This window comes from Arachis stenosperma, chromosome 1 (genome assembly GCF_014773155.1).
Source record: "Arachis stenosperma cultivar V10309 chromosome 1, arast.V10309.gnm1.PFL2, whole genome shotgun sequence".
Classification (NCBI taxonomy): domain Eukaryota; kingdom Viridiplantae; phylum Streptophyta; class Magnoliopsida; order Fabales; family Fabaceae; genus Arachis; species Arachis stenosperma.
Genome location: NC_080377.1, coordinates 6,327,649 through 6,339,938, shown reverse-complemented (window position 1 = coordinate 6,339,938; position 12,290 = coordinate 6,327,649). Strand labels below are relative to the sequence as shown.

General features: G+C 33.8%; 1 protein-coding gene across 6 annotated transcripts; it reads right to left on the bottom strand.

Annotated features, from left to right (window-relative positions):
* Nucleotides 1–7,473: 7,473 nt before the first annotated feature.
* On the bottom strand, nucleotides 7,474–10,651 carry LOC130959943 (uncharacterized). 6 transcript variants are annotated; one of them, XM_057885463.1, is made up of 6 exons: nucleotides 10,432–10,651; nucleotides 9,238–9,334; nucleotides 9,007–9,155; nucleotides 8,865–8,913; nucleotides 8,474–8,616; nucleotides 7,474–7,753 (listed from the first exon to the last, which is right to left on the bottom strand). In XM_057885463.1, the coding sequence occupies exons 2-6, from the start codon at nucleotides 9,284–9,286 to the stop codon at nucleotides 7,667–7,669; spliced, it is 477 nt and encodes a 158-aa protein (XP_057741446.1). In that variant the 5' UTR covers nucleotides 9,287–9,334; nucleotides 10,432–10,651; the 3' UTR covers nucleotides 7,474–7,666. The 6 variants fall into 6 exon arrangements, with proteins under 6 accessions (XP_057741446.1, XP_057741419.1, XP_057741379.1 ...); XM_057885436.1 differs by lacking the exon at nucleotides 10,432–10,651 and adding an exon at nucleotides 10,061–10,118; XM_057885396.1 differs by lacking the exon at nucleotides 10,432–10,651 and adding an exon at nucleotides 10,055–10,113.
* Nucleotides 10,652–12,290: the final 1,639 nt, after the last annotated feature.

The window sequence follows — 12,290 nt, the reverse complement described above, 5'->3', positions numbered from 1 at the left end:
ATAATTTTAAATTTGGGGACGACACAAATCTAAGGATCACTTTAAATATTAATTTTATAAATTAATTAAAAAAATTTAGAAAACCAACTACATTACGAATCAATTTAAATTATTTTTTATATTTTTAATTTTAAAATTCAAAAAATTAAAATTAATGTAATTGTTTTTTTAATAATAAATTTTTTATTTTAAAATTAGTTAACTCTAATTAAGTATAGCCCTAATTGGTTTTCTGACAGAACCGATTAATTAATTGTAAATTTTCTTAACTAATATATAAATGATTAACTTAACGGATATAAAAAAAATTCCATTGTTTCTATGGAATTTTCATGGCCACGAATTCCAAAAGGCTATTAATAATGTGGGACCAATTTGGAGACATTGGTGGGTGGTGCTGCCTCAGTGTATGGTGAATTGGTGATCATTTTGATTCTTGTCTTTTGTATGTCTCTTGTTCCTCTTTATTATTGGCTGAGGAAAGAGACCGCATAACTAACCTCAGCAAAAAATAAAGGATTTATCCATCTTTTATTTTAAGAGCATATTGTCACGGTAAAATTAAAAAGGTTGGATTTAATGGTATTTATATAATTTTTTGGAGTATCTAAAAATATTTTAAAAAAATTTAAAAAGTTATAAAGTATTCTATAAGAGTTTTAATGTATATAGGAAGTATGAAGAGTAGTATGGAATAATCTAAAAGTATTTAGAAAGTTGTGCTAGAATAAATATTTATAATAAAGATTCTGGATGATTAATCTAGACCGTTGATTATATTTAATTCTAACCATCTATTAAAGAAGTGGATGACTATAAATAGGAGGTGAGAATTAGAGTTTAAGTGTGTGAAATATTTGTAACAAACACTTGAATAATAAAGTGTTCTTTCCACCAAAACTTCATTTCTCTTGTGTTCTCTTCTGTTCTTAGTTTTCTTACTAAGTATTGAGGATTAGGCTGACTTGATCTTAACTCAAGACGTTGAGTAAGTTTGAGTGACAGCACGGTAGCGTTGGAGTATGTTTAAGGTTATGACAATTTGGCATCAGAGCAAGGTTCGAAAGAGAACACAAGTGATTTATGGGTGAGACTTCTAGTGTAACCATAGACCATGTTGAGTTTCAAAGAAAAAAGTGATGCTACTCCTTCTCAATGGAGGAGAGGCAAAAAGACCCGTTCTTCAAGTGAGCCTAGAGGTAAGGTAAGGACTATAACTTCTTAGAATAGAGAGTTTCTATGTTGGAGAATGTCCTATCCTCTATGGATGAGCGCTTCCAAAGGATAGAACATGACAAGGAGACCATCGAGACTCACGTATTAGGAGAACTAGATGCTTTTAAAGAAAGCATGCTCCAAATCGAAGAGAAGCTTGAGAATTCCTTGAAGTTATTTGAGGAAGTTTGAGTTTGGTTTGAGAAGGCGAAATCTCGACCAACCATTATAAGGGAGACGACAAAGATTGATCTCGCAAAGTCAAAGGAGTTCGAGGGCGTGAGGGACGCTCGAGAGGTGGAGAACTTCCTATGACATATGGAAAGGTACTTTAAAAGGCCAAGGGATGGTCGAAGAAGTAATAAAGATACGCACTACAGCTCTCTACTTTTTTGATAATGTTACTTTATGGTGGAGGAGAAAATGCGCAGATATAGAAAATGGTACTTGCAACATAGTCACATGGAAAGATTTCAAAAGAGAGTTGAAAAGACAATTCTTCTTTGAGAATGTGGTTTATGAAGCAAGGAAGAAGTTGAGGGTGTTAAAACACAAGAGTATGATTAACGACTATGTAAGGGAGTTTACTACTCTTACGCTTCAAATCCCCAACTTAGCATCAAAGAATGCATTGTTCTTCTTCATTAATGGACTCCAACCATGGACAAAGCAAGAACTACAAAGAAGAAATGTTAAGGATGTCGATGAAGCCATTGTGGTAGCCAAATCACTCACTGGGTATCATAGGAGAGACTCTAAACTCAAGTCTTCCTCCAAGTCTAGTTCTACTAAAGGTGGGAGAGACAAGGGAAAGAGTTTCTCAACAAAAAAGGAAAAAATACTCTTCAAATAAAGAGTACAAAAAAAGAAGGCTTTGGTGTCCAAAGACGGATGCTTCGTATGCAAAGGACTACACCTAATGAAGGACTATCCTAAGATAGGGACTCCGGCATCTATCGCCGAGGAACGAAAGGCTCAATCTCAAGTAACCGAGTGTGTTGTACAACTCGTGAATGTTGTGAAGGATAAAAACACAAGCACTACAGAAATAAAAGACTTGATGTATATCAAAGCCTTTTATCAATGAAAAATCTATCATGGCTATGATCGATACTGGTGCTACACACAACTTCATCACGCCTGACGAAGCAAAGAGGCCTGGATTGAAAATCACCGAAAAGAATGGCTGGTTCAAACCCGTGAATACCAAGGGTGAACCTCTTAAGGAAGTAGCAAAAGGGGTTGAAATGACTCTTGATTTTTAGAAGGGTCTTGTAGATTTCTCAATAGCACCAATGAACGATTTCAAAATAGTTATCGGGCTCGATTTGCAAAGGAATGCAAATATAATACATATGCCATACTATGACATAGTATGTGTCATGGAGAAAGTGTCTCCATGCATGGTTCATACAGTCTCTAAAGTTAAAGGACTACCGATGCTTTCTGCTATGCAACTCAAGAAAGGGTTCAAGAAGGGGGAGATGATATCTTTAGCTCTACTACAAGAGGAGTCAACATCCGAAGGAGAAGTTGTTTCCCCTAAAATCAAGGAAGTCCTTAAAAAAAAGGATGTGATGTCTCCCGAGTTGCCAAAATAACTACCACCTAGGAGGAAGGTGGACCACAAGATTGAATTAGAGTTAGGAGCGAAATCGCCTGTCTCAGCACCATACAGGATGGCAGCCATTTTTATGGTCGAAGGAGATATTTTGCATATCATTAAGGAAGGGTTGCATCATGATCCATTAGCCAAAAAATTGGTGAAATTAGCTAGAGAAGGTAAGACCAAACGATTTTGGCTAAAAGATGACCTTCTCTACACCAAAGAAAGAAGACTATACGTCCCTAAATGAAAAAATTTAAGGATAAAGCTAGTGAAGAAATGCCACGACACCAAATGGGTTGGTCATCAAGGCCACAGAGGACCTTGGCATTTATTGAATCTTCCTATTATTTGCCTCAAATGAGGGATGAAGTAGAGAGTTATGTGAAGACTTGTCTTGTGTGCCAACAAAATAAGATTGAAAACAAGACACCAAGTGGATTGTTGGAACTTCTGCCACCGCCAGAGCGACCATAAAAAAGTGTGTCTTTAGATTTCATCTCTGCCTTACCAAATTTCGAGGAGTTTGGATCTATTCTTGTGGTAGTGGATTGATTTTCAAAGTATGCTACCTTTATACCTGCCCCTACTGACTGCACTGCAGAGGAAGCAGCACGACTATTTTTCAAGAATGTGGTGAAATACTGGGGATTGTCTAAGAATATCATTAGTGATCGGGACCTACTCTTCACAGACGACTATGGGCAGAGTTGTTCAAATTCTTTAGGTCGGAGCTTCATTTCTCAACAAGCTTCCATTCTCAAACCAATGGGCAGATCGAGTGTTACTTGAGGAATTTCGTAAGCGCTAATTAGAAGGATTGGACAAAATTCCTAGACATTGCTCATTTCTCATACAATTTACAAAGGAGTGAGTCCACGGGAAAGAGTCCATTCGAGATCGTAACTGAACAACAGCTGCTTATACCTCACTCTCTTTTTTTCTCTTACTCAGGGAAGAGCCTTAAAGCTTATTATATGATCAAGTCATGGGAAAAATAAGTAGATGTCACTCGTTCTTACCTCGACAAAGCTGCAAAGAGGATGAAGAAATGAGTATATAAGAAGAGGAGGCAGGCAAGTTATCAAGTGGGAGATAAGGTAATGATTAGACTTCTTCCACAACAATCCAAAGCCTTTCACAAGGTTCATAAGGGCTTAATCTGCAAATACGAAAGGTCATTTAAGATCATTGGACGTGTTGGGGAGGTTGCTTACAAAGTACAACTCCCTCCCTCTATAAAGATCTACCCGGTCTTCCATGTAAATATGCTTAAACCATATCATGAAGACCAAGATGAATCGAGTAGATGTGACTCGAGTTGTGCTCCGCCTGTGGTGATTAGATCCTTTGATAAAAAAAATCGAAGAGATCTTAGCTAATCACATCATGCAATGAAAAGGAATGCCACCAAGTATCCAATACTTGATCAAATGGAAAGAACTCACGATAACCGAAACTAACTGGAAAGCTCGTGAAGATCTGTGATAATTTCAAGAACACTTAGAGCGCTATCATGAACAGAACGCAACGAGGACGCCTGCGCATTAAGTGGAGGAGAATGTCACGGTAAACTTGAGAAGGTTAGAGTTAACGGTATTTGTATAATTTTCTGGAGTATTTGAGAATGTTCTAAATGGTTCCGGAACGTTCTATAATGTCTTAGAAGGTCTCAGAATACCTTAGAAAGTTCTAGAAGACTCTAGAAGGTCATAGAGTATTCTAGAAGAGTCTTGATATATATAGAAGTATGAAAAGTAGTATGGAATAATCTAGAAGTATTTAGAAAGTTGTGATAGAATAGATATTTGCAATGAAGTTTCTAGATGATTAATCTGGACCGTTGATTAGATTTAATCCTAATCATCAATTAAGGAGGTGGATGGCTGTAAATAGGAGGTGAGAGTTATAGTTTGAGTGTATAAGTCATTTGTAACAAACATTTGAGTAATAAAGTATTCTTTCTACCAAAGCTTCATTTTTCTTGTGTTTTCTTTTGTTTTTAACTTTCTTGCTAGGTATTGAGGGTTAGGCTGACTTGCTCTTAACTCAAGAGTTTGAGTAAGTCCGAGTGCCGCCGACACGGTAGCATTGGAGTGTGTTCAGTGACGGATCCAGAAAATTTTGGTAGTGGGGGCAAAATTTATATAACATTATAATAATTTTTATAATAAAAATAATATGTGTATATAAAAAATTAAATATTAAATTATCTATTAACAATTATATATATGTATAAATATATGTATTGTTTAACTTATTTTTAATGTGTATTTTATATTTTAATATATATTTTATACAAATAATTATTTTTTATGTACATATAACATGATTATAATATGATTATATTTTATTATTGTAAAATATGATTAGCCTTCAAAATATCTAATATATAAATTACAATACTAAAATAGTAATTTAAATAATAATATATAATTTAAAATTATATTGTTTTAGGTTTTATATTTTAAAAAATTAAATAATTTTTCTCTTAACACTACCATCATAATTTCTCTCTTTTTATATATATTACTAAATAATTATTTAGAAATTCACTTCCCAACGCAATTAGAAGTCGACTCTTATTGATATTTATAGTTAAAAAAATTTCTTTCAATTTATACAGTTGCTATGCAAAAATTAAAGCTAATTTAAAAAGAAGATAAATAATATTCTTTTGAGTTGATTTTTAAAAAAGAACACTAATTTTGTTTAAATTTGAGAATTAATCATTCTAACAAATTTTTAGCATAAAATTTTTAAATTGACGATTAAGTACAAAAAATTGAGTACAAAATTATTGTGGGGTCAAATTTAATAATATAATGGAGCAAATAAATATTATTATCATATACTACTAAAAAAAATTTTAAATCGCAGTGGGGGTGCTTGCCCCCACACCACTGTACATAGAACCGTCCCTGAGTGTGTTCAAGGCCGTAACAACATGCTAATTACAAATTAATTTTTTTATTAAAAAACAAAAAATATAAAATTTTAATATATTTATTTACTTTTATTAAATAAAAAAATTTAAAATCTTTTACTACTAATAAATTTATCATATACTCTTAAAATACATATTAGCTAAATCCAAAAAAAAATAATAATAAAGATGCTCAAAATAAAAGATAATTCCGTTTAGATAAAACTACACTTGTAGTTTAAAAATAAATTGGATTGGATTAAATTTATTGATTTTTTTTAGTTAATCTAACATAATTCAAGTTATACCATTGCACCAAATACAAATATTATATTAGTATCCTTTTTATTAATATTAGTCACTCGCGGGGGAATTAGAAATGAGCGAAACTTCAATAAAAATAAGAATATAATTCAATTTTTTTTTAAATTAAGAAATTTAGTTTGGATGATTTTTTTTCTTTTTTATTGTGTAAAAGTAGATATATTAACTAAACTCAAAGAATTGTCAAAGATTCAAATGCGTGCGTGCAAACTCTTAAAAGTAATTATGAAATAACTACTGTCAAAACTAAAAAGTCAAACTTAATACTTTGAGATTATATTCCTTATCCGTTCCTTAATCATTCAGTTATAATATTTTTTGTATTTATTGTGTAATATATATAATGCAACTGGAGTGGAGTGGATCTGAACTCCTCCAAAAGCTTAGTGGCTGCATCAAAGTCCAAAGGTCTCTCGTGGGTTGATGAATTTTTTGCCTTCTAGAATCTGCTCCGTTCTACTTCTATGGATAAACTTCGACAAGTATAACACATTATTAAAAATCATTCAATAAAAAAACTCGCTTGTCATTCGTTTTGCATGAACATCCTTGATTAGCTATACATTCACGTAAAGATAGATATTCAGAAGCTAAGGCAACGCAGAAACTATGCATAGTATCTACAAACAAGTTACGTCTTTCTTAATGGAGAATCTGATCCAACCTTTGACACCAAAGAACATGATTTCTATTTTCCTCATGCAGCTCAAAATACTAAACAAAAAATTACCTTTCTTTCTTTTTATTCCTCTCTCTAACTACTTTTTGCCGCTAACACAAGAAGCGTACAAGGAGAGGGATCCAGAGAAGGCACAATTTCAAACTTAAAAACTTTTATTTCCCAAATATAGTTAACATAACCATTAAAAATATAACTAAAGTATCAGAGAATAAGAAACATAGCTAACCTAGCGGATTGCATGACATATATCCCTTGCCACTAGTTGGTTATTAATGTACAATCTACAAATCGACATTCCCTTAACAAATATCTTGTGCTGGTAAAAATTGAAGGGACTTGGATTTCCCACGCTTCAAATTCTTTAGAAGTTCTTATGAAGTAGATTATCCCCCAAAAAAAGTGATTCTTGGCATCAATGCATAATTTAGTTTTTCAAAATCATACCGCGAAAGGCTTGCCCTCTTTAGTTACAAGTCTTCAAACACTAGTTTCAGTTTTTTGAACTTGTGAGCAGCTCTTCGATACATGACTTAACAATTAATTGAGTTGGAAATTACATACTAGCCGTCGTAGCAGTGTTTAAGAAGTCAATTCACACACTATTCCCTATCCAAAATATCAATTGCAGCGGCAAAAATATCAAATCCAAAGTATTGTAGAAAGGATAAGGAGCTGCATTGAATATTTCTTTGCTAGAATGTTCAATAATTTATATGCACATATTTAATAACAGGCATTAGAAGATTGGCAAATGCCAAAATTATGTCATACAATCATTCAAACCATAGAGTGCATTAAGACTTGTCTTAAAGAAGTCTAACAAGAGGGAGACAAAGGGAGATTACATAGATTATTTACCATCTGATAATTATCTCAGAGAAGGTTCACGTAGATGATTCAACAGCAAAGATTATCAATCTGAACGGATTCCACCCATGAAAGTCCTTGGATCAGGACAATTTCCACTGAACTGAGCTTGCGAAAAATCAAAACCTGGGTTCTGCAAAAGGCACGACAATAATCATGAGGGTCTGAGGTAGCAATCATCCCACTAAATCCTAAACAATGTTATGGACATACCGGATTAATGATTATCATAAATTTATAAGCTGTCTTAACACAATTTCATTATCCATTTCCTTTTATCTTGGGTATGAATTTGGCCATAGATGGACAAACTCATAAAACATATTGTAATTCAATATATAATAGACCTTTTATTTTCATTTTGAAATCAATCCAACAGGCTGAACAATATGTATCCTTTTAATAATATCAACGCAAAGTTCCAGATACCAAGAACCTCGGAAATCATATCAATAATGCACAACAAAATCTTAATTAGTTCATGTATGAATTATCAGCCAAATTCAGAATATGTATCCTTCAAAAAGTCTCATTATATCGCAATACAAGTTCATTAACAGCTCAATGCAAGATAACCTTTAAAGGTTTTAGTTTGTGAGAATAAGATAAATCAGATTGCTGCCTCAACTTGCCATATAGCACCAGTGTGGAAAATAATCAAATACATCCCAAAAAGTAGAAAAGTCTTAAGAGGTAAGAAATTTCTATCATATTGTCAACTGTGTCTACCAAGTTCTTGCTCTTAAAGGCACAACTCTGTCACACATCTTATTCTACAACTCGCTAAAAGAAAGTTTGAAAGTCATCAGGTAGGTAACCAACCAAATTCCAGCACATGAAAAAGGAAGCTAACCTCTTCTTGAAATCTCTGCAGCATGAGACGCTTCTGTTCAAGATCGGTGGCGTAAGGGTCCAACTGACCCTGGCCAAGAATGGGGGAAGCCCATGTCTGCCCTTTATCTCTCTTCTGAAGTGTTATGTGCATTATGCCATCCTCTACACATCGAATTCCAAAAAGCATCATCAAAGAATAAACATCTCAGTTTCTTATATATGCAATTTCATTTCCTCAATTCTAATCCCAAGTTAACAATTAACATTGTTGGGAAAAGTAGGAAAAGCTAACCAAATTTTGAACCCTCCAAAACAGGATTAAGAAAATCAATAAAGGAAATCAATAAATCCATTTTAACCAAAAAAAGAAAGCAGTAATAACAACAGCAGAGGAAAGTTTAAACCTTTACCTAGTGTCCAAAATGAAGAATCTGTCTTCACTGGGCAGGTAAGATCGTGCTACAAAATGATCAATGGCAAAGATAAAAAATAGTGTGTGATGAATATAGAATAATAAAAGGATGAAAAAAGGGTGGGGAACTTTTGGATTACATTGAGATATGGTGGATTGCCTTTGATGCCAACTTCAACATGCTTGGATTGAATCTTGCAGTAGAATTGCTTAGAATGAACATTGGGAGGTAAACTGATGTAAATATTAACCTCTTCTAGCGTTTGATCCCACTCAAACACCTTTTGACCTAAATTGAAAAATGAGTTCGATTCATGCTAATTTAAAGAATACACAAGAAACAAATTGGTAAAAAGGGAGATGAAAGTTACCATCGTGGACGAAGTTGTGACGCTTCTCAGGGGCTAATTTCTCCGCCATCTTTTCCAAGGTTTCCAGGCACGCACCTTATTCTTCTTTTTGTTTGATCTGTGTGACAAAATCCCAACTCAAATTTCAGTGCAACTTAAAAAAATAAAACCAATTTTGTAACAAAGAGCAAACAAAAGGTGTGTTTGGTTCTGCTTTTCCCGAAAGAAAAACCAGCCTCACATATTTAAACAGAGTAGCTTCTGATTAAAATCCATTTGCATTTCTTTTTCAACTATATATAAAAGATAAGAGTAGTAAAAGCATTTTCCTGATACTCCAATCACACATTAAGAAGTCCGATTAATTAGTAATCACCATTCACCAACCAGCAACATATCAACAAACAATAACCCTTATACAACCAATTAAACCACTCAGTCAAAAGTCAGAACAACCAAAAAAATGATAATAATAATAATAATGAAGTATGAACATAATAGCTAATGAAATGAGCTCCTCCAGTTGCTATGAAAGTGAATATAGTGACAAAAGTGCCTTCTGCATAACCTCAATCATGAAAGAAAAGATGAACATGGATTATCTATCTAACCCAGCAGCAACACAAAACAAAATAGAAATGAGATGCAAGGAAAAGAAGCATAACCAAAATTCAAGAAGTAAGTGATAATCAAGTAAGTGTTCAGATCACAATTGGACGATTGGGAATTAGGAATTTTACGAACCGAACCCTAATTTGATAGAGAAATTCAGAATTTTCTAGTAAAAAAGAAGAAAAGGGATTTGGAAACTGAACAGAATGACAATGCAGCATCATACTCTTACGCGAATTCTGGCGAATATCGGCATTGAATGGGAATCCCCTCCCAACCAAGAATTGGATGATTTGATTTGACGCAAGGTTTTGAAACTCGGGCCGGTCATAAAACCCGGACCGGCCATCGAACTATTCTGGCTTACCATTAATTCCGAGGTTCAATCGACTCAATCAGAATTCAACCGGTTCAACTCTCACATATATCTCATGTAAATAAAAAGCAAGCCATAAGATTGAATAATTTGATCATAATTTAGAACAGCAACAACTCAAAAACACAGCAACAGCAAGGCAGAAAAATACAAACACCAACATGAATAACTCAAAAACAGAGAATGCAGCAGATTAAGGAAGCCAAAAACCAAAAAGAAATGGTTACTTGGGAAGTTTGGATATGAACCAGAAACCGAATGGAGGCAGGGAGGCGACGACGTGAGGAGGCCAAGACGGGAAGCAGGAGAGAGGGCGGAAGGGACGGCGGCGGCAGCGTCGGCGTCGGATCAGACCGCAGGAGCGCGAGAGGGCAGAGACAGAGATGTAAGGGGAGAAGAGGAGAAAGGGTTCACGGTTGGTGCGCTGGGTAAAGGATGCTTTTTGTACCCAACGACATCGTTTTGAGGTCCAACCGGTTTTCCATTTTGAAAAGCTTTCAAACACCGCCGGTTCTCGGGATCGGCTGGTTCTCCGTTCTCGGAAATTTTGCAACAAAGTCAGCAAGTCAGGGGTTAGGCAAATGGTCGAACCAGAGTGAGATCGGTTCAAGTTTTCCAGTTGGTCCAGTCCAGTAAACATTAATTTGAGCTTTTTTGTCTATTAGATACATCAAATCAAACGGCCTCCAATCCTATCCTAGTTATCACAAATTCGTCCACACTATGTACTCACATATATTTATGGGTTTTATCCACTTCACTATTGCTAAGATTTGAATTTTGAGTGTAATATATTAAAAAATATCATATATTGCCACTCAATTAAAATTTTTTTTTTAAATAAATTAGATAATCTCCAATCTTAAATGTTATATTATAAATTCACACCCACTATACAGTCACATATCTAATATTTTTAAAAAATTTTATTCACTATTTAACATTGCCAAAGTTTAATATCTATCTCAATTAGACCTCTACTCCCACTCAACCAAAGTCTTAGTTTAGTTGCTAATTTGAGTTGACCTCAGATGACGCAGAAGGTGAAGTGAGTAGTGACGCCCCAAATACATTAATGCAGTTGTGGTTTTCTTTTTGGACGGACAGAGGAGTGTATATAGGTTAGGTGAAATTAGATTTATTGTGATTGATTCGAAATATATGCTAAGTCTATTTGTCAAATTCGAACTCGATTATAGATTCGATAAAATCTATACATTTTTGGATCATGATTATACTGGGTAAAAATCTGAGTAAAAATTGGGTTAACATTACATTATCTTAATACCTTCTTGTAAGTTAGCATATGAAAATATCCAAAATTTTAATACTCAAATCATTATTTGACATGGTAAAATTCACTTAGAAAAATATAACAAGAACTAACTCTTTTCTAAAATTAAAGTATAACCATAATAAATACTAATATTGTCTAATAACACTCAAGTCACCAAATATTTAAATCAATACAAATAACACAGTATTATGCATTAGTCTAAAATCTTATGCATTTTAAACATAAAACATTAACTTATAGTCTTATAATGACTAATAACACAAAATATTAAAATTTACAATACTTAAATTCTACATAAAAATATTCATCATTTATCACTAATAACACAAAATATTATTTGTGTATGATGACTGGGTCACCGGGTCGAGTTCAGGCGACCCGAACTATGGTCCAAATCCGATCCAAAATAATAATCGAGTCTATTTTTAAGACTATTACTCAATCCTAAATTCGGTGAAATCACACCAAATTAGTCTTTAAAATATTCAGAATCAGACCAAAATTTCGAACCGAATCAGATCATGCACACCCCTAACTGACAGTAATGTTTGTGTGTTGTTTTTGGGCGAACTGGAACATTTTCTTGCTTTCACTTTTTGTCGTCATTCTAGCTGCACTCGTGTTTTTTTTTTCCTTGGGTCAATAGTTGTGTTGTTTTTTGGGTTCTTTACTTGTACGTTGTTGGGATTCAGATTCTCTCCCATATTCAAAAATAACAAGTGAAAAGACATGGATTTGCTGTGAAAATGGATAACGATACGACTATTGAAGCAGAGATTAATGCTATTT

Excerpts from the sequence above, each read along its gene's own strand:
- LOC130959943 (XM_057885463.1), bottom strand. The coding sequence starts at position 9,286 with ATGGCGGAGAAATTAGCCCCTGAGAAGCGTCACAACTTCGTCCACGAT. Across the intron at positions 9,156-9,237 it reads TCACAACTTCGTCCACGATG|GTCAAAAGGTGTTTGAGTGG; the intron begins GTAACTTTCATC and ends TTTTCAATTTAG. Across the intron at positions 8,617-8,864 it reads TTCTTCATTTTGGACACTAG|AGGATGGCATAATGCACATA; the intron begins GTAAAGGTTTAA and ends TTCGATGTGTAG.